At 42.9% G+C, this 27,093-nt stretch overlaps 1 protein-coding gene across 1 annotated transcript in view; it reads right to left on the bottom strand.

Annotated features, from left to right (window-relative positions):
- Window positions 1-27,093, bottom strand: part of xpr1a (xenotropic and polytropic retrovirus receptor 1a) — a 99,114-nt gene that overhangs the window by 27,124 nt on the left and 44,897 nt on the right. The window contains exons 3-9 of the mRNA XM_083767780.1: window positions 12,764-12,865; window positions 4,998-5,218; window positions 4,614-4,763; window positions 4,001-4,084; window positions 3,260-3,341; window positions 2,443-2,630; window positions 1,505-1,684 (exon numbers count right to left, since the gene is read on the bottom strand). Of these exons, the coding sequence (XP_083623906.1) occupies window positions 1,505-1,684; window positions 2,443-2,630; window positions 3,260-3,341; window positions 4,001-4,084; window positions 4,614-4,763; window positions 4,998-5,218; window positions 12,764-12,865 (1,007 nt within the window). The remainder of the gene's footprint in view (window positions 1-1,504; window positions 1,685-2,442; window positions 2,631-3,259; window positions 3,342-4,000; window positions 4,085-4,613; window positions 4,764-4,997; window positions 5,219-12,763; window positions 12,866-27,093) is intronic.

The following is a 27,093-nucleotide window of genomic DNA, read 5'->3' as shown; positions in this document are numbered from 1 at the left end:
ATGGAGCTATGAAAAGTGATACTGTATATCCCTACTGTACCTTCCTCCTTTGATTTACCCCTTCAGGCCAAGTCTGACATTCAAAAACGGCTACATCCATTCGACTTCTATTTGCACAATGGTTGGCCTACTCCAAAACCCCCTACCAACCTATGTCATTGAGTATTGATTCTGTTTACATATATTAGCTCATTTCTTATTTCACTCTACGTGTCAATCAAAATTGGTTATTGATCGACCAGTCATCCCTCTCATATCGATCATCTCAAGGCTATAAGCCTGCTGCTGCTGCATGGCAAGGTTTTCATTTCCACCGCAAACACACGCAGTATGCCCTTTGATGAAATATTTATCCACCTGCTGCTGCTCCTGTTTGTTTAGGGGGTGAACTAGCATGTGTCGCTTTGGACATTGGAATTATGCAAGTGAACCTTACAAACACATTGTTTCTTCCTAAGCCCCATTAGAATGTCTGATGAAATAGCTCCCATCCCTTATCTATTGAGGCCGAACACAAAGAAGGTCAACGTACGAGACATCACGATGACTGAAAATCGTGAAAGACGTGTTTGCATAATATGGCCCTGCACGGATCAGTGTAGGGTCTTCTAATATTTCTACTTTGCATTAATCAACATGGTGCCTGATTAGCAAAGCATGTCAGAAGTGGTGGGCCACAGAGTGAATGCCACTGAGGACTGATGGTAGATGTAAAAGAGAGTAGAGGGGGAGTGGGGCAGGGGAGGAGTGGGTTCTGCGGCTGGAGAATTAGAAAAGAGGAGGGGTATGAGCATAAGAAGAGAGGGAGCGGGAGAGAGGGAAGAGGAGGGGAGGAGGAGGAAGAGGAGGAGGAGGAGGAAGCTCGGGGCAGCAGCATACTGATAGATCCAAGGCTGTAATGATTGCACAGTCACCACCTCCCCTGGGATTGGGCTGCATTCTATTATCTCTCACCCTTCTGCCCTCCAGCCCCCCTCCATCCCCCCTCCACCCCCCCGATGCCTCAAACCGCACAGCTAGCGCGGCTTAGACAAAGAAAAGAGTGCAACAGAGGAGGGGTTGTAAACATGTGAGCTGTCACAGATATAAGATATGGTATTCATGCAAAGGCATGAGACATTGATACATACAGTACACGCGCATAAACACAAACACACACACACACACACACACATGTATGTACACACAGACACACCCACACAAGTATTCGGAGCTTATACACTAAGTCAGTGCGAGGGGCGTGTTGGTATTTTTGGTTGCAGTCGAACGTCAGCCTCAATTCAAACAATCAGAAGCTCAATTCAAACAATGAATCGCTGCTTGGCTGTCGCGGTCAGTTAATTTTGAGCCAATCAACATAGAGCTGAGTAGAACTGAGACATTTTTAAAGGGGTTTTTATCATCCGGTCTAAAAACCACGGATCACACAGGCGATCCGTGGTTTTCCTCCAGACTTTCCTCCGAGGTGCAAAGTCTGGTGACATGAGACCAAGAGCAGACTGACCAGCAGTTTGAGCAGCCAGAAGCGGGACTTGTAGTAGCAGGTCTTGAAGGGGTTGAGGAGGAAGAGGACCATGAAGCCATAGAGGATTAGAGGGTTGACCTGCATGGGCACGTAGGTGTACTCAGAGTAGAGGCAGGACAGGATGCTGATGCACCACAGCACGCCCATGAAGCCAGCGATCTGCAGCACAAACATGGGGGAGAAGGAAGGGATATTTCGCACAGTTAGTTAGTTCAATCACAGTAACACAAAACTAGGTTAGCTTTATAAAATAGTTCTGATTCACACATGCTTTTGTAAAACAAAAATGTGAAGGCCGGGGAGTCGGGACACTGGGCGCTGGGACGTGTACCTAGGTGGAGTTGGCGAAAGGGCCTTTCTCTGTGGAGTTTGCATGTTCTCCCTGTGTCCCCTAGGTATACTGTAGGTACCCTCACAAAAACATGCAGTAATCCTGGTCTCTATACTGCCACTCCCTGGTTATCCGTCATGCCTGATGGAGGGGAAAGGAACTGGTTGGAATAACGTGTTCCTTCCAAACGCGATAATCCTAACGGGGAAACTCTCCCCTGCAAGGTGATAAGAAGACAGGTGATAAGAAGCGGCCTGCTCACTCCTCATGCATTGAAGGAAGCATGAGCTCAGTTTGGGACTCTCCAGGTTGGCATTGGGAGAGTAGCCCCCAAGATTACATTTGCAATTAGCACCGGGTGAAAAAGGAAAAAAACTAAAACAAAAAAAACAAACAAAGGTAAAAAATGTTTTAACTAGTTTACATTATAGCTGTTGGATGAACACTGCATAACTATGATTTTTGGTGTATTCTTATTGGAGATTAAATATCGAATGGTTTGTTTTATTGACCTTCACGACCCTAGTTATCTATCTTTTGCTAATTATCTTTTGCTAATAGCTTTCAAAATGCAGCGTTCTCTTGCCTCAAACAGATGTTGATGTGACAGGTTGTTGCGGGGATTGATTTCAAAGATCAGGACGTGGTTGACGCCGGCCTGTCTCCAGCCATACGTGTTGATTCCCAACAGGAACAGGAACTGGATCAACAGGAAACCACCCCGGTAGATCCTCACCAGAGGCCATATGTTCTCGTGACGGATCAACACGGCTCCTAGTAGGATTGAAGGTGACGTAGGCGTCAAACACGAAAAAAAGCAATTATTAAGCATACATTTATCTTCATCCTGAACCCCATATCTGCAACACACTCCCAGAAAACTGCAGGTCTACTGCCACTCTTAATTATTTTAAAACTTAAGACCGTTGGGGGGGTCATTTGGGTCTGAATGTCCCCGCACTATTGGGGGATGCCTGGTCTATTTATTTATTTATTTTTCCCGACCGGCGCTGGTGCATGCCATGGTCTAGCACCGTTTCCATAGTCATTGTGTTTTGTCTGCATGCCTGCATAATTATACGTGCAGTAACTGCATAGTCTCAACTTGATCAGTTGGGCTAATGGGCCTAATACACAACAATGTACAAAAAATAAATAAACAATGTCCCTACACTGTTTACGTCCTGACGGCGCCATTGCTGATAACTAATAGCCCGGAAATAGCTGATCTACAAGCTCACCACACGTCACAACGCAACCTGTTGTGAGCTTGCACAACATGCTTCCATAGAAGACAGACACTGGCTTCTATGGAATCCAAACGGGCACAGTAGAAACCAAATTTCCAGACGTACACAGGGCAATGTTTTAATGTCAATGTAAATATTCATTCTTATGACTACCAGTGAGGATGAAGGAGATGGCAAGGACGATGAAGACTCCACAGTAGAGACCAACACGGAACGTTGTCCAGGCCAGAGCAGGCTGCACAGGGCACAAAGGAATACAGAGAATACATTCAAGATTACCTCCGACTCCTGACACCTTAACTCTATACAGTATATCAGGAAAACACCTTTTACTTGTCACATTCAGTATAGAATATATATTTATTCATGAATCAAACATGCTGTTGATTTTGTATTTAGCATGCAAGTTAGCCTTTACAATTCCTCCGCAAGACTAATAATAACACAGTTATTAGAAAACAGACACAATTGGATACTTGTATATATACAAACATTTCCTATAACCACGCCTGGGGAGGAAATGCACAGGTCAATATTTATCTTTCATAACTCCTGTAATTAATGCAGTAATACCAAACAATAATATGATATAGTATTCCCCCGTATCATACATTATAGTATATGATATGGGGGAAAGGAAGACCCGCCGTCTATTTTCAGAGGGATATCCTGTCAGTCCACCATGGATGGAGAGCCACTTAAAAAATCAATACTAAAGGGTAGAGTGTTCTCTCTGTAACCATACCACCCCTACCCCACCCAGCCCTGCATCTATAGAGTCGGATGGTTAGGGCCATCTCTTCTGGAGCTGTTTAGTAATATGGAATGAAATAATAAGCTGCATGGGAGTGAGGTGAGGCGTAATGAAGGAGTTTGATGAGCAGTATATGTGACCTGTGCTGCCCCCAGTGGAGGCACTCTCAGCCTCTTCATGGCCTTCTGACGGTCGCCTCCCTCCAGCTCTGTGGTCACCAGGGCCTAGGGAAAACACACGCACACGCATACACACGGACACACACGCACATGCACGTGCACACACACAAATGCAAACATTAAATTCACTGGTCAGAGCACACAATAACAATAACCAATCACACCGGTACACGCATGCACGCACGCACGCACGCACGCACGCATACACACACACACACACACACACACACACACACACACACACACACACACAATTTCACACTAGGAATGTCTCAACAGTAGCACTGCTTTGATGTCTAAAGTCAGACTAATCCACGTTTGAGTACCAATGCTGTCTGTCAAAGCCAGCGTGCGTGCGTGCATGTTTTCAGCATGTGTCCCCAAGTTTCCTTTGTCCATTGACCATTATCAGTGCACATCAATCACACCTAGTTGCGCTCCTGTGTCACACACACACACCACTGATGGGAACCACTGATGTAGAGTGTGTGTATGAGTCAGGCTGTGTGTGTGTGTGTGTGTGTGTGTGTGTGTGTGTGTGTGTGTGTGTGTGTGTGTGTGTGTGTGTGTGTACCTCCGTCTCAGAGATGAGCTGTGTGATCTTCTTGCAGGTGTTGAACGCGGCCACCTCCACCTGGGCAACGCGCCAGTCGGCCCCGCGGTCAGTGTCCAGCACCTTGTCATGCTTCTTCAGGATCTTACGGAAGCCCGTGAAGTTCAGATTCTGTCAAACACAAAACAACAGATACATTTAGCGAGACAGACAGTTTGGAATGACTCTGAAAATAAGACATTTGCTAAAATGAATGCCTTACATACGGCAATGAACAGATAGATAAGTGTTAACATATTCCTCAATGAACCTCCGCAGATTCATCGGAAGATCCTTGGACACGTTCTTGCACGAACTTGAACTTGTTTGTGCATGCGAATGTGTTCTTGTGCCATGCGCTTTGACCTGGTAGTTCTGGAGCAGGATGAGGCTGAGGTAGAACTCGCTGAAGGCTAGCTGCAGGTCCTTGATGTTGCGATGTTTGCAGCGCTCCTCCTGTGACCGGTGGAATGCTGTCTTGCGTTTCCGCAGGCCTTGCGGAGCGTTGCTCTCCCGCTGGGCGTCCAGAGAGGACTGCAGCTCATTCTGCAGAGTAGCGGAACGTCTCTGGGCTTCGGCAAGCTTTTCTACAGGTAGAAAAGGTAGAAAGACACAAGCATGAGTTTGTGGTTTTGCTCCTCTATCCTCAACTGCTATAATCTTTACTATCCTCTCCTCTCCTGTCTTGCATTCCAGTTGAATGAGGGAGATTATTAGGTTTGCAAACTGGTGAGAAGCCATAATGTGGGTCACAGATGGGTCAATAATATACCCAGAGAGAGTGAGAGAGAGAGAGAGAATCGGAGAGGCCCTGAACATTAGCCTGCATTCCATTATTCACCATTCTCTGCATGCTGCATTGCTGCCTCACCCCCATACAGTTCACAGCCAGGCATTCTACTGATTCTAGGCAACGTTCTGTACTCTTGTTTCTCCTCTCAACATTCAAGTTGCTTGAGTTGTCTTTAAACAATCACATTTGTCATTCACAGTCTCCCAGCCATGGCTTCTTTCAGCCCTGGACCCTGGTGCGCCTCCTGTCCTCTCCAGCCTGGGGTCTCTCACCCTTCCTGTCTGTCCCTCGTACAGTACCTCCCATTCATAAATCACACTTCTGTGAAAACATGAGTTGGTTATGTTCCCACTGATGGTTTCAAACCTGGACTATCAGTGCCGGCAGAAGCCCCAGACATGATGATTTTTTATGCTTTGTTGCTTTGACACATGACACACGCAACGCACACGCACACACACACACACACACACACACACACACACACACACACACACACACACACACACACACACACGCACACGCACACGCACACACACACACACACACACACACACACACACACACACACACACACACACGATTTCACACTAGGAATGTCACAATAGCACTCCTTTGATCTGATGTCTAAAGTTAGACTAATCCACGTGTGAGTGCCAAATTTGCCAATGTCGTTTGTCACAGCCAGACTCATCCAGTGTGTGTGTGCATGTGTGCGAGTGCGTGCGAGTGTGTATGCGTGTGTGTTTGGTGTTTAACATTGCTCGGATGGATATGTGACACAACAGCAGCGAAAGGAGGCGTGAGAAAGTCAAGCCGAGGACCGTGTGCCAACGGAGTGGTTTATTACGATGGCAGTGAAAGGATGTTGGCCTTAGTATTGAGGGACTGAAGAGACCGCAGTGATCCATCACATGGAGCATGGTGTGATCCATCTGGCTCCAGACCACACCTGTTTGAACCAGTGGTCCAAATTCCTCACCTGGAGAGTCTTCAAGGAATTTGAATACAGGCATTGGTGTGACCGTGCAAAAAAATAATTATGAAAAAAGGCTAAAACGAAAATCAACAGTTTTACGCACTTTATACATTGACTAAGTACTCCCTGCTCTTAAATCGCCAAAAACGGGTGAGGAAGATTGTTGCAGGATTCTGCTGAAGGTTTCGTTTTCCTGAGCGATGGCATCAAGTGGTACATGATTGTAGCTGTCAAAATGTCCTGCAATAGCTGTCAAATAGCTGTCAAATCATGCCACGTGTGGGTGTCAGTTTGTGGGAGCTAACGTGATAAGCTAAGAAATCAATAAGACAATGTATTAGTCAAGCCAGGGAAACAGGCCTACAATATTAAATGAAAGTATACAGAAAGTATATAATATTCATTGATTATTCATTTTATTTGGCACATTGTCTTGATCATTTAACAAAGAGTAAATATTTTGACCATTAACCCTGTAACACTCAGCGTTGCAATAGTACAACATATTTTAAATCATTCATTGATTAATATTATTATTATTTTGATGTTCTTTTTTCACCTAAACGTCATCATTGATGTTCATTGCAATGCCATTGATCATGATATTTGCATTTAAATACCCCCCACAGAGGCTGAAATTCACACAAATTAAAAATCTCTGGACTCAATGGCAATTTTTAACCATTTTGACCTTTGACCTTTAGTTTAACCCTGAGACAAGTACGTAAACATAACTGTAATATATGTTTTTTGTGATCATTAGAAGGTCTTGAACATGTTTTATTCATTATTGTGAAAGATATCCCCCAAATGTAAATTATTAATTTATTATTAATTATTATTATTTTAATAATTAAATTATTATAAATGTGCATAACATTTGCATTTTTTTTTAAATATTATAAATCATGTCCTCTGTTAAGTCCAAGTAGTAAAAAGTAGTAGTAAGGTTGAAGTTTTTTGCTCTGTGTTCTGTTTTTGGTTCTACACTACACCCCCTGGTGTTAATGACATAAAAGGTTTCATTTAATGCCACTTCATTTAATCAAATAGCCAGCAAGCACTGTCTATTTGAGTGACTTTGACTTTGAGCACAGTTTTTATACTACAACACGCATTTGGCTCGTACACTATTTTAGCTATTTCTGAAAATGTATTTTCTTCTTTGCCTAATGACAGCCAAAATAGGTAATAGGATTGAAAGTTAATAACTGTTGCAGCTTATTAATTGTAATTCATAAACTCTTAAACCTAGCACAGTATTTTTTTTTTTTAATACTGTTTTTATTAGGCATTTTTTGTATATGACAACTTTAGAATATCCTTGACAATGATAATGAGTTATTCAGTTATATAAAATGAAAGATAATGACAGGTAATGTAAATTCCACATACAATACATAATAAAAAAGATATATAAATGTGATAAACACGAAAAAACAAAAAACTGTTAAACAATGACAAATGTGAACAGACAAACAAAACAAAGATAACAGGACAGACACTCTTGCTCTCAAACTTTCCCAACACGTTGTTGTAAATTAACTGAATTACAGACATTTCTTTTTAAATGAGAAAAAATTTAATAAAGAAAAAATACTTTCTTTTCTTTCCAATTTTCTAATTATGTTATCTATTGTGTAGGAGGGGTTAGCGTGCAACTATTGAAATGGTCAATGAAGGGTTGCCATGTCTGGTAAAATCTATCTTCACTCCCTCTCAATTCAAACTTTATCTTTTCCAATTGCAAGTAGTGCATAACATCTTTCATAAGTGTAGTGTGAGTGGGAACCTGTGCTTGTTTCCAATTCAACAGTATCAGTCTGCGAGCCAGTAGCCTCGATACCCAGGCTTTCATTTCGTCTGCGCGAAAGATGAAAGCCTGGAAAAAGCTGTGGGCTGAACCAGTCTAAAAGTGGGAGTCAACCCTTCCGGGTGGGCGTCGCTCTAAATGATGTGACGTGGGCTGAACCAGTCTAAAAGTGGGAGTCAACCCTTCCGGGTGGGCGTCGCTCTAAATGATGTGACGTAGCGCTGCACTAGGGGGGAGAGGAGGAGCCGGGGGTGACGGACAGATCGATGAGATCCAATCAGGGTGCGCGCATTTCTGAGGCGCGACCCGCCCCTCTAGACCAGAAATGTCTCTGCTTAGATCAGGCTAGCGAGCCAGTAGAGTCACATATTTTACCATGTTATATTGGAAAGTAGACAGTTTGACCCCGGGCCCCCTGACCCCCAGAACTGCTGTCAGTGGATCCGGGTCAAAAGGTCTTCCAACAATGTCTGACAGTGATTTAAATATACTTTGCCAATATGATGTTAGTTTAGTGCAGTGCCAGAACATATGAGCTAGAGTGGCCGACGACTGGCCACATCTGTCGCAGGCTGGATTCACATTTGGAAACATTCTGTTGAGTTTTTCCTTTGACAAATGTAACCTGTGTAATATTTTAAACTGTATAAGTGCCTGGCACATACTGAAGAAGAGTGCACAAACTTTTGAGATGTAGACCATTGCTCGTCAGTGATAGATATTCCTAAGTCGTTTTCCCAAGCAGTTTTTAAATACTCCAAGGAGGCATTATTATCTAAACATGAGAGAGAATTATAAATAATAGAAACACCTCCTTTGAGCAATGGGTCAGGTAGAAATATAGATTCCATTGATGAGTTGGGAGGTATGTTTGGAAATGAAGCAGTGTATTGTGTTAAAAAATGTCGTATCTGTAGAAATCTAAATAAATGTGATTGGGGTAAATTGAATTTGCGTCGTATTTGTTCAAAGGTCGGAAATAACCCATCAATATAAAGATCTTTGAAGGAGTGAATACCATTTCTATGCCACACTTTAAACAATGCGTCAGAAAGGGACGGTAAAAAAGCATGGTTAGCGACCAGAGGTGCGCGCACAGAACCCGGGTGCCAACCGAAATGCCTTCGTATTGAGAGCAAAATTTTGAGAGAATGCCAGACTATGGAATTCTTTGGCAACTTAGTATATCTTGAGGCCACTGGGGAAAAGATTAAAGCTGACAACGATGTTGGGGGACAACATTGACCTTCAATAAATGCCCATGTAGGCAATTGATCTTGGAGCCAAAATGAGAGCGCACGTAAATTACATGCCCAGTAATAGAGTTTGAAGTTAGGTAATCCCATTCCGCCATCTGATTTAGGGCTCTGCAAAAAATCCTTCCTTATTCGGGGGTGTTTCTTATCCCAAATGAACTTGGAGATAATTTTATCCAGATTCTTAAAAAAAGTGTTGTTAACAAAAATTGGAATACATTGGAATAGAAACAGATATTTAGGGAGGACATTCATTTTAATTATATTAATTCGGCCGGCAAGTGAGATAGGAAGGTTCGACCATTTCGTTAAGTCTTGTTCAGTACGTTCAAAAGGTTTTGTATGGTTTTGCTTGAACAAGTCATTATGTGCTTTGGTTACTATGATTCCTAAATCATAACCCCGTTTGATCAGTATGTATCACAGTTGGGAGCACTTTTTCCAAGCGTGTAGCCACAATTTTTGCTAAAATTTTAGCATCAACATTCAAAAGACTCAGAGGCCTGTATGAACCTGGATTAAGTGGGTCTTTATCCTTTTTAAGTAGAACAGAGATGCTAGCTTGGTAGAAAGTTGGTGGGAGGTGGCCGGCGTTGAGAGATTCATTAAACACTTTAAGTAAAAGGGGAGAGATATGAGTTCAGTAAATGACTTGTAAAATTCAGAGGTATAGCCATCGGGTCCTGGGGCTTTTGAGCACTGCATTTGTGAGATTGCCTGATGTATTTCATCTAAGATAATAGCTCTTTCAAGTTGAACCTTATGTTCTTGACTAATGGAAGGTATGTTTAAATTTTCTGAAAAAGTATCAATCAAATTAGAATCTCCTAGTGATTCCGAAGTATACAAATCTGAATAGAAGCGCTTAAATACATAATTAATTTCCTGCTGATTAATAGTAGTTTGACCAGTGTTTGTATTGATCTCCGTAATTAATCTAGAAGCAGCTGATTCCCTAATTTGAAGTGCAAGTATTTTGCCCGCCCCGTGTTCATAAAACCTATGGCGTGACCGAGTCATCAAATTAGTTGTCTCATTTGTGGATAGGAGATTTAATTCAGCTTGAGTCGAAACCCTTTCTCTGTATAATTCAGGAGAAGGAGATTCTGCATACTGTAGGTCTACTTCAAGTAATCGATCAGTCAGAGCTTTGCCTTGTACATTACGTAGACGGGAGATTAAAGCCTGTCGCGAAATAATCTGCCCCCGTATATACGCTTTAAGTGCTTCCCATAGTGTACTTCTTGATACATCGGGTGTGTCATTTGTAGAGAGATAGAACTGTATTTGGGATTTAATATCATCCACACACGCTTGTCTAGTTATTAGAGTGTTATCGAATCTCCAAGTCCTGGCCATATGTCTGTTCTGAAATGCTAATTTGAGGACTAGGGGACTATGATCGGATATTACAATTGCTTCATACTCACAGTGTCTTATTGAGGGAAGAAGTTTTGAATCTATCAGGAAGTAATCTAATCTTGTGAAAGTGTGATGTACAGAAGAAGAAAACGAATATTTACGTTGAGCTGGATTTAAGAATCTCCATGGATCTGATAATTTAAATGTGTCCATGAATGTATTCACCATTTTAGCTGATTTAGTCAGAGTATAGGGTCTATGTGAAGATCTATCAAGCGTAGGATGAAGAATAAAATTCAGATCTCCACCTAAGATCAGGCAAAGTAGCCAAAAAAGAAGATATGAATCGTTCATCGTCATGGTTAGGGGCGTAGATATTAGCCAGAACAATAGGACAATTATAAAGCTTTCCAGTAACTATAATATATCTGCCGTGTAGGTCTTGGATAGTTTTATTTAGTATAAAAGGAATGTTCTTGTTTATAAGTATTGCTGTGCCCCTGGATTTGAAATTTAAATGGGAGTGAAATATTTGGCCTACCCAATTTCTTCGTAGGCGGTTATGATCCTGATTCCGTAAGTGAGTCTCCTGTAAAAAAGCAATATCTGTCCCCAGCTTCTTTAAATGAGCCAATACATTGCCACGTTTCACCGCTCCATTCAGACCTCTACAATTCCAAGTAGTGTATTGAACCAAGCTTTCCCCTCTTACAATATTAGAATTTGGAATAGAATTAGCCATTGTATAAATCAGGAATTAATATAAAAAAAGGACTGAGTGTAAATGTTGACATCAATCTGAATTCGGTGTGAGTTTGAGTGCAAGAGAACAAAAACAAAAACAGAGAAACACAAAAACACATTAAAACAACAAACGGGAGAAACAAACCTAGTACAGTATTTAACTAGCCCATTGAAAATGTATTGCAGGTGAAGGGTAGGACTTTCAAATACCACAGTAACAGATACAGATATTTTGTGAGTGATACTCACTGATTAGTGTTTACCTATATTTTGACTAAATAGATCGAGATAATTAGCTAATTCTGCATTTTAGAATACAAGGGTAGAGAGAAATTGTGACGTTTTCATACATAATATCAGCCTCACACCTCACACCCTATTGAGGAAGTTTCTGACAAATATTAAAATATGCCTATAGAGTGTCAGCATTAACCTACACAGTCAAATTGTTACAGAGTGTAACTTTGAAACCCATGCTAGTTCGTTCTTTGTTATGCAATTCTGTATTCTATTCCTTTCCCTCCCTTATCCTGTCTCCTCTAATCAATTTGCAGGACTAGGGAAGATAATGGAAGGTCCGTTTGCCAGGCCCAGGAGGATGTTGGCTTGAATCCCAGAATGTAACAGCCTTTCAAAATAAATAAATAATATAAAGCCATCCAACCTGGCCTATAGCCTATAGGTAATGGATATCAAGCCTCCGGCCTTTAATCAGATGAGACAAGCACTGGAAGATTTGTCATTAGAGGAGGAAAAACACAAAGTTCTACAGCATCTCCAAACATCAATCTAGGTCTACTTTGATTTCTGCTCCAGTGTATTTTACAGTCATATTCATCTTTCAGTCTCTAAACGTCTGTGTTCGTTATGAGCAGATTGGGAAATAATGAATCAGAATGTCCCAGGCCGGCTACAAGGAGGCCTTGGACCGTAATTGGGCCTTGGACCACACAGAGACACTGTATTTCCACATAAGAGAATCTAGGGGAAGCACTATTTAAGTTTAAGTCCAAACAGGGACTTCAATATATGGACTCTCCATGACTCCATCTCATATTACATGACATACATAGACTCCCTCTCACCCTAAAATACACATAGGCAGGGCATGCTCAGCTAAATATGACAGTCACGGCAAACGCTCAATCAATGGAGCTGGGAATAAATCATGGGGAATACACATACCTGAATAGAATGTGTTGATTTTCAAAAGCTCCTTCTCACAAGTCTGGAAAAACTTTTCCTCAAACTTGGCGTAGTATCTCTTGACTGTGTCTTCATCTGCGACTGAGGAAAGAGAAAGAATAGAAACACACATAAGTTAGACACATTGTCAAATTGCAGTAGTTCAGTAATTAAATAAAGCTTTAAAGCCAAAACCTTAAAAAGAGAAGAGCTGGGTGATGATGTGAAGGTTTTCTTTTTAACTATTTAACCATGTAAGTGTTTCTCCAGTGCACTTTATTCATAATTAATATTCATACAAATAAATAAAACATTCACACCTGGTATAGCAGCTGCCCCATACCAACAAAGGCAAAGCACTTGAACCATGTTAAACCCTACTGTATTGACCAGGGTCCCCCAAGAGTCTATATACCGGTATAGGCCTGCTATTCTTTCCTTCGACACTATGCCGACAATATGTGTTGTGAGCTTGTAGACATGCTATTTTCTGAAAATGTTCGCCTATGACGACATTCCCAGAATGTCATAATTCATGTGGTTGAATGTGCTTTGTTGTTACATTTTAGGGATAAGCATTTAAGGCAAAGTAGGATTTAAAAAAAACATGTTGACCAGTGACAAACAATGACCATAAAACAGCGCAGACTTCAGCTAAGAGAAAGACACAGTTATACTGTATGATTGGATCTACAGCCTCCTTCCTGCCTTCTCCTCTCTTACAGAAGAACCCTGTATGCCTTCTTCAGGAGCGTCCAATTCAATCAGCATTGATACTCTGTCTCAAACAATCTCTCTCTCTCCTTCAGCACCGGTTATCTGATAAATGACTGAGATTAAAACAGTGTTTCTAGTTGCCGACCCACACATGCTGGCATGTATGCACGCATGCATGCACAAACACAATACGTAGAACATCTCTCTCTGCCTCTTTCTCTCAACGTTCACAAAAATGTTGTGAGCTTGTAGATCGTCTATTTTCGCCGGAAGACACCATCATAGGTGTATAAAAGGAGGTTAATAAGCCTGATTAGCCTGAGGTAGTCAGTAACAAAGTGTATAGTAGCATGATATGTCACTTAATACAATACAATATTTTCAAGAGAAAAAACATTTGATATTTTCATGTCAGATTTGCAGTGTCACTGCTATCTAAATGCCAAAGCATGACCCTCGTTCAACCCAGCCAAACCAAACCACGCATGGCTAAATGAAAAACGGATGGGTTCAGCAGCAGTGAAGGGCGATGATGGGAAAGTTAGCCATAAAAAACCTGCTTGTCTGAGCCAAGGCCGAGGGTGATATTGCAGTGAAAACATTAGCTATGGTATAACGTGAGCTCTCCATGCAGGCAGCAACCTTTAGATGGAGAGGCATTCAATTCCAAACACAGTAATAACAAAGAGATGCCCAAGGCTACAAGCTGTCAATATTCCTGGTCTGGTCACACATGTGCACAGGCGCGCTAGCATGCACACACACACATGCACGCGTCGGTCGGTCGGTCGCACGCGCGCACACACACACGCACACGCACACGCACACGCACACGCACACACACACACACACACACACACACACACACACACACACACACACACCTGCTTCAACTGCTCATTACAGCTGATGACAATGTGAAGTGGAGCAATCATGGTACAAATAAATGAGAAACAGCACCCATACCCTTTTATCAGTGTGATCAATGTGATGTTTAATTAAACCGCCTAATGGTTAAAAAGAATCTACTTCAAACCTGATGTGTATATCGGCGAGGGTGCCGAGTGGGAATTCAGTTGGACAAAGTGGTTAGCCAGAACCAAAAATCCAAGGAACTCTTTTTATTTCTGTCTTTCTGTCTATGTATGAGATCCCTGATGTCGTCAGTATGTTGTCATACTGTAGTACTGGCCTCCAAATACTATGATAATCCGAGTCCGAGAATGGGTACAATGGGTCTGCTTTCCCTATGGGCATCGTTCCCGACAGACAACGTACCAATGTGCACTAGCCTATAGTATATAATATGTATATCGCTGTTTTTTTGTAAATTAATACCCTACTTGATCATACCACAGCGTCACACAAAAGCATCGAAAGTAGCAGATGTGAAAGCTTGAACAACAGGAGCCAGTTGCACGTCCTCACACTAAACTTAGAGACTACCGGTAGTTATAGCTTAACAATTTTCTTTTGCCGGGAATGTTTCATAGTGAAGGCGCTAGAGTGCCACGCAGATGAGGCCGATTTTCCCCCGAAAAGGCCCGCCTTCTGTTACCCCCCAAAACCGGGAGGCATAATTGTCCCTTAGTACCTCACGTTACCTCGTCTTATGTCTCTCTAGAAGCGTTAATATTCCAAACGAGGTGCTTGCTGAAGTCAGAAATAGCCACAGAACAGTATGGACCCCACCCAAATAAAAATGTTTTGATCCACCTTTTATACCAATCTTACCAGCTCAGTGGCCTTGTGGTTAGAGTGTCCGCCCTGAGACTGGGAGGTCGGGGTTCAATCCCTGGTCGGGTCATACCAAAGACTGGTACCCAGTGCCTCCCTGCTTGACACTCAGCATCAAGGGTTGGATTGGGGCTAAGTCCCTGCGACATACTAGCGTCATGTCCAGGGGGTGTACTTGTACATCAAGCTGCCTCACGCTATAGAAACAGGAGATAGGCTCCTGCCCTATGGGCCTCATGGCTCGGCAAGGCTACTTTTATACCAATCTTAATTACTTTCTGTCAAACAAAAATGTCATGTGCACTGCTAGCATGTCCGGGAGAAGGACTGGAATAAACAGGAAAAGAACGGAGCGGGAGGAAGAACAGTGCAGCTAAGAGAGAGGAGGACACACTAATGAGTTCAAGGTAAAGTGTCTTTTGGAAGAGAATCAACTGTAAATAGAGTGAGATGACAGACAGAGTTGGAAAAGGGAGATTTAAGGAAGCAGCTAGCATTCCCCTCCTCTCTCTGAGCATTTCCGCTTCATTTATACTCTGTCGTACAAATAGCAAGCTCACAATGCATCGCAATCAGGCTTAATGCTTCAGTGCAAAATTCAGCTGCGGCCGACAACACTCTGAAGTTGAACCACTGACCCGTCCAAGGTTCATCCATCTAGACATCTGCTGGCTGACCGTATGACTGACTGAATGGCTGACCCATGCAGATGGATGAGTGACTGGTTGTGTGGATGGAGATACATGGGCATGCTCGACTTGCTGACTGGCTACAGCAGCCTCAATCATTTACTGATTGCCTGGCTAGTAGCCACTGTTCAATGGCAGAATGGCTAACAGGGCTAATGGAGTCGGGCATCCAGGAAAGTAGCTAATTTAATTGTACTGTATTTAAATCAATTTTACATAATACATGATCAGGTTATAGAAAGGGTAGTGGACCACACACAAAACAGAGAGGTGTGAAAGGAAGAGTGCTACAGCTTAAGTATGAAAGGTGAAGTGTAGAAGAAGTTATAGAGTGACTTCCGCAATCACTTTCATCTCTCTCCTTGTTGGTGTAGTGCAGTGCTGAACACAGAGAGAGTGTGCACCTGTGTTTGTCTTTTCCAGAGTGTTTGAAGTCTTTGAACACACGTCCATGTGTAAGATGTGTGAAAATAAAGATCTGAGTCTGAGTTTTGAACCCATACATGCGTCAGGGAGTCACTGAGAGTTCACGTCCATGCGTTCTTTGATCTGAAACACTTTTGTTGTCATCATTGCTACTCACAAGTAAGACGCGCAAACGCGGGAAGCGAACGCTGCTCGTGTGTGTGTGTGGTTGTGTGTGTGTGTGTGTGTGTGTGTGTGTGTGTGCTACAGCTGCGCCCTGTGTGTGTGTGCTACAGCTGCGCCCTCTGGTGGCGGGCGGGTGGTGTCACAGCGGGACAGACACACAGACACACACACACACAGACATGATCTGCAGGGTCTCATAGTAAGTGCTCACTGCATTCGCAATCACTGCGTTCGCAATCACTGCGTTCGCAACAACATAACACAACACAGCATAACTTCAACCCTCATTAATGGTACTCAACATGGTTAGCATTTCATTGTTACACCTCTTCAGTCTCTCCTTCCTATACAGAAGACCAGAGCTTAATTGCATTCAAATTGAAAAATATACAAGGATAGTGAACAAGGCAGCCTATAGAGGTGTGCATATTTGAGTCGTGTTTTTAGCAGTCTCTGTTGGACTAATTAGTAGATAGAGATAGAGACATGCAAACAAACAAGCCTCATTAAAGTTTTGTGCTTGCCTTGCATGGCTGTGACAGCTCAAAAAAACTATAAAGCTGTCTGAAATCATAACATCGTTATTGTACTGAACCAAGGTGTCTTGGGTATGTGTACAGTAAACCTCAATTTCTCTCAGAAACACAGTTTGGCTCCTCATTATAACAGGTTTGGCTGAAAAGGGGTAGACAGCTCACTGTGTCCAAAGCATAGGAATGTGGAGGTATATGAAACCCAGAACATCAAGGGAAATGACAGATTGAGCACTAAACACAGCAGTGTGCAAAACCAAACCCAAGAACTCCTTTGATTCCTGATTCTTTTCTTTGATTCCTGATTCAATTTTCCAGCCTAGACTAGGCCCTAGACTAGTTCTCTCTTGTCCTCAGTCATGAGAGGCCCCTTACCTGTCTCTGTGTGTGTGTGTGTGTGTGTGTGTGTGTGTGTGTGTGTGTGTGTGTGTGTGTGTGTGTGTGTGTGTGTGTGTGCGTGTGTGTGTGTAATAATAATAATTTCACTGTTGAGAGCGTAAAATGAAACTAAATGGACCCGTAAGGGTCTATAAGGGTCCATTTGGTTACCACCTGAAACCCCCTCAAGGACCACTGGTTGAAAACCACTGACCTAGATTATTTTTTTGAAGACATTTCAGCCAGAAATGCTTGCCTGCATATCCATCTGTGCGTGATATCTGCAACTCTCAGTTCTAGAGTCTCTTACTGTGTTTCAGGCAACATAACGGCCCTTTCTCTAGGGCACAGCTGTACAAAAATCAATACTTGGTTTGATTGAGTAAAGAAGCACTTAATGAACATAGTAAATCATGGAATTACTATGCCTATTTAATAACAGCATGGCCTACGTACGTGTGTCTGTCACTGAATAAAATGTAAAATTACCTATCGCACATTCTCAAAAACCAACCCTCACAATCCAGGCCTCTTATTGTATTCAGTGCAGAAATGGCCTTCCATTAAATGTGCATTCTTTCACCCCTTATCCTGCATTATCAGCACTAATCCATACTCTATGATGTCTCAAACATCAAACAACAGATGCACACAAATAAACTAAAAAGATGGAAAAACTCTTGTATGATGAATTACATAAAATTAATGACATAAAAGGTTTAAATTTGGAGATACAAGTCAAGGTTTGTGCCCGACAGTGACAATATACGTGTCATCTCACTGGCAATGTACAGGCCGGGGCAGTAGGCATCAGTGCTCAAGCTATTGGCTATAAGACATAATGTATGTATATATATATATATATACAGTACATGGTACTGCAGTTTGCAACAGTGCTGCACATTGTATGCATCCATTGCCTTCACCTATACACTCAGACAAAGAGTTGTATTAGTAGTCGCTAGAAAAACAACTCTTGACCTATTCCCCTGGTGGCTTGTAGACCCCCCCCGACACACACACACACACACACACACACACACACACACACACTACTCCTATCTCCTTCCTCTGTAGTCTGCATAAATAAATTATGACTTCCATTGAGGGAGCCTCCCCCGGAACCCCACTGCAAGCCCCAACCCTTCACACGCACACGCACACGCACACGCACACACACACACACACACACACACACACACACACACACACACACACACACACACACACACACACCATCCCCCTACTTCTTATTTTCCGATGCTGGAAGTCTTTGACCCGGCCCCATAAAGCCTGCCCATAAATCCTTCATGTGCAGTCTCTCTTTAACCTGCTACCAGTGATGCCGATCAACAACCAACACACGCACGCACACATGCACGCACAGTTCACACAATGGATCTTGTTGGTTTGTTTGTTCCACGCCTCTTGCAGCATCAATGGGAGTCACTCCACTCGTGTAGGCCTATGTATTTCTATTGGTGTGTCCCACCCACCACTTCCCCCTTTCTTCCCTCTATCTATTAGAAGTGTTCATCGGCATGAGGTTGACAGTGTGAAGGCAGCAGAGCAGTGGTTGTCTTTATGTTAGCGGCTCAGATAGAATCTGTCATTATTGCCGCCGCAGCCAGGAGAGAGGGGAGAACACATGCGCGCGCGCGCACACAAGCGCACACACACACACACACACACACACTTAACAACCCGGGTAATGACGCCTCACACTGCAGATTATCATTGTCATGTTCGGGTGACTTCGCTGTCAGGAGACCTGAAGAAGCCATTATGTTTTCATTGTGTCTGTATTCGTTTCCTTTATCTCTGTACCTCCCAAGAGTTCGGGTGTAAATCATGCCATATATTAGGCTATAAAAAATGAACAGGATTGATCTGAATGAAAGAGTCCACACTGTGGGGCAGTATACATTGGGCTGACATTATGTTAAATCAGTTTACAGCAAGAGAGAGAGAGAGAGAGCAACAGAGAAGGGGGAGAGATAAAGAAAGATCATATTTATCACTCTTAACCTTCTATGGTTCCAGGGAAAAAAACAAACACAAAACCTCCCTTCTCTATCCGTCCCTCTTCATTCCCATTCGACCCTCCAGACACAATTAATTCTACCAATGATAGCTCAGCTCTCTCACAGAGGCTGGGGGAACATTAGGAATGCACACTCACCGGGCCCAGACAGCCAGCCAGCCTTGAAGGAACGCACACGGATCAAGGAGAGCCCCATTGTGTTACTATACATACTGTACATACAGTACACCACCGCAAGCTACATGGATCCAAAACAAACTACAGTGCTGTGGTGAAGAGAGCATCACATATTCTACACAGGTGTTGTTGATATCACTAGTGTATGCCTGCATTTGTGTATGGATTGTGAGTCTCGCTGAAAGAGAGAGGGAGTGTGTGTGCGTATGCGTGAGAGTGCAGTGTGTCACGGGTATCTTCCCGGCAGCCAGTTGAATACACAGTGAACAGGAAAGGGTGTCAGTATGGACCAGATGGGCTGTGAGATGATCCTGGGGACCAGAGGGGATTCGCAGAACACACACACACACACACACTGGAGAATATAGTAGCGGGAATTTACATAGAGAGAATGTGTGTGTGTGTGTGTGTGTGTGTGTGTGTGTGTGTGTGTGTGTGTGTGTGTGTGTGTGTGTGTGTGTGTGTGTGTGTGTGTGTGTGTGAGAGAGAGAGAAAAATGGAGGAGAAATTGTGCCTTTGGCTGTGTAGAGCTATCCGTGGTACTGAAACCACTTAAGAAATGGGTTGCTTGCTATCGTTGCTAAACCACAACTGCCGAGTTCAAGTACCAGCGAATGGATTAAGTAGCATTTCACACAATCACAAGTTGGTACTTACTTTGTGCTATAGCATAAATGAATAACTATCTAAACAATGAACAATAGCAACGGATTAGTGACTGAATGACCCTTAAACCCTCCATGACTATATGGACTTTTTCTTTAGACTAGCGAAACATAGTTTGTCCATCTTTGATTGTATGCCCAATCCCATCTATCATCAAAGTAAAACAAACAACTTAAGAAGTCATTAAACGTCAAGACAGTGAGCAATTGGGGAAGTAAAATGACAATGTTTGTGAACCATGCTAAGTGGGTCAGTCATGTTCCCCCTGTGGGAATGTGCCCTGCCATGCTCCAGCCATCTCCCTCCGTAAACCTTGAACGTCTCCATCCATGTATGCCAATCCCTTAAGCACACTGGTTGGCAGAATAGAGGTAAACTCATTCCAATATATTCATAGACAGTCGATCATCTAGACGGAGTGAGTCCCTTGCAGTGACTCAATTAGTATGAGTTCAGAGGAAGGCTAAACTGACATGACAGAAAGTACAGAGGAAGTCGAAAGTAGTAGCAGTAATTGAGAGAGGAAGTCCGGCGAGGTGGAATTGGACAAAGTTTAGAAGTAGGTCACAGAAACCTCCAATCAAGCAAACATGAACAGGAAGTCATATTGGACTAGGGGGCTGAGGGGAGAGTTAATTACTGCTACCCTTTGTACTTCAGAGGTCAGTAAAAGATAAGTGTGTGTATGTGTCTTTATGCCTATGTGTGAGTGTAATTAGTTCTGTTTCTCTCTTTCAGTAGTTAATGCGTCTCTCTTTCTGTCTGCTTATCTATTTTCCTTTGTCTCTCTTCTTCCCTTGAATCTTTCTGCTGAGTATCAGCTGCTGTGAGGTGTTATCTCTGATAGTGAAAGCTGGCCAGACCTCTCTGTTCTCCATATGGCTCCGTGCGGGCCGGTAGAAATCGGTACGCTCTGTGAATCTCCATGACTTCCTGCATCTCAAGTCACGCTGATAACGGACACATGTCCAGTCCAACGCTGTAATGTTTTCCTGGTCCTATCACATACTCTATGTGCCGGTTGTGCCCTATAAACTCTGCTGGGGGACATCGGGAATCCATGGACTTCAATAATATTTCACGTTACATTTCAAATTTAGAGAACATCAACTAGGCCCAGTTTCATCATCATTTCATCATCATTTCATTTCATTTCATTTTCATCATCATCATCATTTCATGATCATCCTGATCAAACCCATGTTTGGTTTGATCTCATTCCAAACTATTGCAGTGAAAACTCTTTATGATATTCCAGGTTACTGGAGCTCAGGTAAAGTGGAATTTATTCCTTTAGCTTCAATCCTGCATGCTTTTAAGTATCAATATCTCAGTTACTGTATGCAAGCTCACGTACAGAACAGATCTTCTGTTCAACACTAATAGAACCAAATCTGATCTAAAGAGATTAACTCTAAAGAGAACCGTTTGTGTAGGAGTCAGCCGATGAGATGAGAGTATAACATGAGTTCCGAACTGACTCAGAATAATCAAATCTAATCGAATAATGACTCTAGTATCTTTCATGCAAAATGAAGACTGGTTTTGTAGGCACTATATTTCCAATGCTGCAGAAAGACTAGTAGCACTGTTACAAGACAGCATGGCTTCCAGTATACTGTATGACATCAGTCTTATATGACATCAGTACTGTCCCAACTGTATTTATATCGGCCACATGGCGTCTCACTGTCAATGTTTGTGGCATCACACGTTGTCAATGTTTGTTTAGCTGCTGCCCTAAACAAACATTTAAAAAGTCCATAGACTTGGGTGCCATTCCACCATATATGGCCGTCAGTCCGTCAGGCCTCGTGACATGTCAAGCCACCATATGGTTGTCAGTCCGTCAGGCCTCGTGACATGTCAAGCCACCATATGGTTGTCAGTCCGTCAGGCCTCGTGACATGTCAAGCCACCATATGGTTGTCAGTCCGTCAGGCCTCGTGACATGTCAAGCCACCATATGGTTGTCAGTCCGTCACGCCTCGTGACATGTCAAGCCACCATATGGTTGTCAGTCCGTCACGCCTCGTGACACGCTCAATATATGGCCGTCTCCATATATGAAGGTCACGACACTGACCTCATCAAACTCTGAATAGCCATACATGGAGAAGACTGGATCATCTGGAGAAGACTGGATCATCACCTAGTTCTGCATATATTGAGCCGGCCAGCAACTCTACATCTGACCTCAAACCTCAAAGCCTTAGATCTCCATATATGGAGCTGACCTGTTCTGACATTCCATATGTTGATCCGCACCCATCCTTCCTCTTCATCAAACTCTAGACGGGCTCGCCCCTAAAGTGCAGCCTGGCCCGGCAGCCGGCTTCTCTCAAAACACTGCCCCCGCTGCCACCACTGCCCACACGTCTGCCGTCATCCAGGCGGATGTGTGCTTCTTGCCCTCTGGGCGTCTTACCGGTATAATAAGCTTGCATTAAACCCATTCTGACCTGAGATCAGATTCATACGAGGTTTCCACTGCGGACACACACTGGTCTGATTAACCCATTCTAACCTGAGATCAGATTCTAAAAATGTCAGTCGTTCAGACCTACAAGCTCGTATCGCGTCACTCGCGCTTGTAGATCTGCTATTTTTCAATAGCTAAAGCACGACATGATGCTAACACCAAAATGGGTTCCCGTACAGAATGGGTTAATATCACACACCTTGTACTCTGGGGGGAAGTGTTTGTGTGTGTGTGTGTGTGTGTGTGTGTGTGTGTGTGTGTGTGTGTGTGCGCGTGCGTGCGTGTGTGCGTGCGTGCGTGCGTGCGTTTTTATGAATGCCTACAGTATGTCGGTGTGATGTTATATGTCACAATCACACTTTTACCTTCACATATTGTAGGCTACAAGTGCTATTCGATACTTACTGTTAAGCATCAATTTAGTTTTTGTCTGATTGAGTCCATGCTGTTATTTAATATTCACATAATATTTCACCATTAGCCTAATGGAGCTTGTTATGGTCAATTACTGATAAAGGTAGCAGGACGGATCGTTCAGGAGTATAGGGAGAAGGAAACATGAGAACTGGATAGAATGGGAAATCACACGGCGGGTTCCATGTACGGGAACTAATGACAGTAAATGCGTTATGAGTTATTATCACATTAGACATGATGGCTGCACAGCTACAGTATGTAAACGTACTGACTCTATAGCATCTACCATCCACAGTAACATTCTCAGTGTGAATTATTTAACTATATGGCTCACCTCCATTTGGGTCCATTTGGATTAAATTTACACTGAGGTGTGTGTGTGTGTGTGTGTGTGTGTGTGTGTGTGTGTGTGTGTGTGTGTGTGTGTGTGTGTGTGTGTGTGTGTGTGTGTGTGTGTGTGTATGTGTGTGTGTGTGTGTGTGTGTGTGTGTGTGTAACAGTTTAACCCCATTAGTCAGGGCTGGTCTATCTGGTCGCGCCTCATTACGACGACAATAAGGTTTATGCTCTACTCTCACCACCAGACGGCCATGGCTGATATTAATCACTGTCTACTCTGTGGACGAGGAAGATGATCTGAGACGCTTCATTGGACTGCTGATGTCTCACTTTACTGCTCTGGTGGATGGGAGAGAGAGAGAGAGAGAGAGAGAGAGAGAGAGAGAGATAGATAGAGAGATAGAGAGAGGGGGGGGGGGAGAGACAGAGGAATTACTTCTCTCCACCTTTTCCTCTCCTCCCCCTTTCCTGTCTTGCTTCCTCTCTTCCTCTACTTCTCCCACTCCTTCCCTTATGCCAAACTCCTTCCGTTTCTCCACAGGCAGCCAAGTAAAAAAATAAACTTTAAGAAGAAGAAAAGAAAAAAAGGAGATGGCTCTCGGTTTCAGTATATATGGTAAATAAACAGGACTGCCACGGCAAGCAAGGCTGAAGTATCCGTCATCACACATGCCCCATTTTATACTAGTGCTACGAAAGAATACATAATTCACATTGTTCTCAGTTCAACAGTCACAGGGCCAGGGGGATGTTCTAGACAGCGACGGCACAGTGACTATAGAGACCGGTTTCTCCTACTTTGTTGTAACGGATACTGTGCAGGCTTTCAACATTTCAAATTTAGTCCAGTGTAATTTAATTATTGGCTCACGTCAATTATCTTTACAGCGACTGGAATTCTAATTGAGATGATGGCACGTTTTAAAACTGGAGGTTTCTCTGATTTGGGAACAAAACATCTATAATCGTACTGTATATAAAAATGTTCTTGTATATGGTTTTTGTATATTTCCACAGCAGAGTCCTATAGGATTTTACACAACCTTACATCAGCCAGAGCTGTTTCTATATTGTAATCTAATGATGCCACTGTTACACAGGACACATGCAGCATGTCGTAATACACTGGAATACTCTGGTCAGTATGAACACAAAATAAAGACAACAATATAGCTGAAATCGGTGCTCTCTGTGGAAAAACAGACTAATGACCCTGTGTTCCAATGGATCCAGCTACTTTTCCTACATTTGTGTGATGCAATTGTACGATGAAGTAGGGCATTAATTTACAAAAATATAAAAAGTTGACATTCTTACATACTACATACATACATTTGAACGAAAGCGACAATACACGATTGTTTCTCACATGCATGCACTAGACTAGAGAGACAAGACCCATGCTTCAATGGAAATAAATGTATGAATGAGATGATATCAAGATCATTATGAAATTGAACGTTAGAAAAAATGTGCTTTGTGAGCTGCCTGCCATCTAAGATGCTGCTGTTCACCGTGGAAATGTTTGACACTGCTGATGGATGGAATCAGGAAATGAAATGTCTCACAACAACTCCACCTCCCATAATGCACTTTAGGCTGATGGTGGAGCCAATGAATGAAACCTCTCTGCCAGCGGCAGGGGAGGGTCTGCTATGTTCCTGAATGAAAAAACAATACAAGACCGACTGAAAACTAACTGTAAAGATGATACAAGCCAATGAGAAAAGCACACCAGCCATAGAAAATGACAGAAGTAGGCTACGCTCGTCGCTCATCTCTTTTGACCTTGAATTCCATGTGGATGTTCAGGGACATTATGTTGATTAAATGCAGTATAAAAAAGGAAAAAAAGAAAAAAGCTTTTTTGTATGGCTAGAATATCACACAGCCACCTGCCTGGAAGAAAATGTGAGAGCATTGTCCCATTTCTGTAGGCTGATTGGCTGGGAGTGACATTGTCATTATCGACATGCTGCTCCCCTGCTCCCCTGGTTCCTGTAGCCATTAGCAACCAGCTATGGGAGTTGTCCTCTCCACTGCTGTAGCCAATTGCTTTCACATCACTGTGTGTGCATGCATGCCAATGAGCAGGTGTCTGCGCACGGCGCGCACGTGCGGTCAATGCATGTGTGTGTGTGTGTGTGTGTGTGTGTGTGTGTGTTGGGGTGGTCACACACTACGAAATGTGAGGCTCCACATACAAAAGTGATGACAAAAATGATTGAGCATGTCCGCATTGATTGATTTACAAAATGCAGCTTCACAGTCTCCCATTTATAACTAATTTATTCCTAAGAAATAAGACAAATACCGGTAAAAAACCAATAGCAGCATTATCTGTCCACATTGAGAATGAGAAGAAAAGTCCCCCCCCCCCCCCACACACACACACACACACACACACTTAAAAGCAGACATGCTGAACAGGAATCAGCACACAAGCAGTCAGCGCAAAAATAATCAATAGGTGTTGATTTGGCCCGATCCTGCTCAGTAGCTTTTGTATTGCTTGGCAAGCAACAGCCTTTACTCTGTGTGCCTGGAAATCAATACTCTGATCTCTTATTAGACCACTGAGGATGGGAAAAGAGCAGTACAGCTGACTGTGAATCGACACTGATATAGCACACGATTTTGGAAACAACTAAAACTATGTTTCAGACCCACTTTCCCAGCATATAAATGAAACCTAATAAAAAAACGGATCATCAAAGGAGATCACTTCAGTTCAACATTTATGTAGGTAGAGCTAGCCGAATTATTGACACCACAATTGCTCACTGCAGCTGAAGTCGTGATGCAACATTTTTTATTTTTGTTTGCATCTGTCATACTACTTTCAATTAGCCCATAATTTAGAACAGGACATTTTTCAATATTGCCAGCATATTTTACAATGTCTATATTGATAAAGTATGAGTAGAAATGATTGATTGGTGGGATTAAATGGATAAAGCTTTCACCACCACCACGATCACCATCTCTTTACACACTGTTCGACACTCCAGTTAACACTCCAGGCACTTGTTGGTACAGCATGAAAACCCTTTTAGATAGAATCATAGAATGTCCCGCTGGGACCATGTTTATTACAACTCTTCTACAGTAGCTTCTTGCCTGGAATCTCTGCCTCTGGTTTACTACACACCACAGAGAGAGAGACATACAACAGCATAATAACGTTATTGTTTCTAATGCTTGATTTGCTGAAGGCTAAATGCTCCTAAAGAGTCAATCAATTAGGGGTTCAGAGTCTTGCTCAAGGACACTTCGACACTAACTCTGGGGGAGCCCGGGATCGAACTGGGAACCCTCCAGTTCCCAGTTCGCTCTACCTCCTGAGCCACGCCGCCCCACTTCATGCAACAGCAAGCAACATAGGCTATACTAATGCACCACTTGACTGTACGTAACATCTATTTAGGGGGAAACGAACGAATGAGAGAGCTATACTATAGCACCAGCCAAGCTAATTATTCCGCTCTTAGTCTCTGTTACCATGGGAGCTGGTCATGTGTTCAAATCACCACATGGGTGTGTCCATATGGATCTAAGAA

The sequence above is a fragment of the Protomyctophum parallelum genome (genome assembly GCF_964188405.1).
Source record: "Protomyctophum parallelum genome assembly, chromosome: 6".
NCBI classification, from domain to species: domain Eukaryota; kingdom Metazoa; phylum Chordata; class Actinopteri; order Myctophiformes; family Myctophidae; genus Protomyctophum; species Protomyctophum parallelum.
The sequence above is the reverse complement of the archived record's forward strand: the minus strand, read 5'-3'. Positions and strand labels throughout refer to the sequence as shown.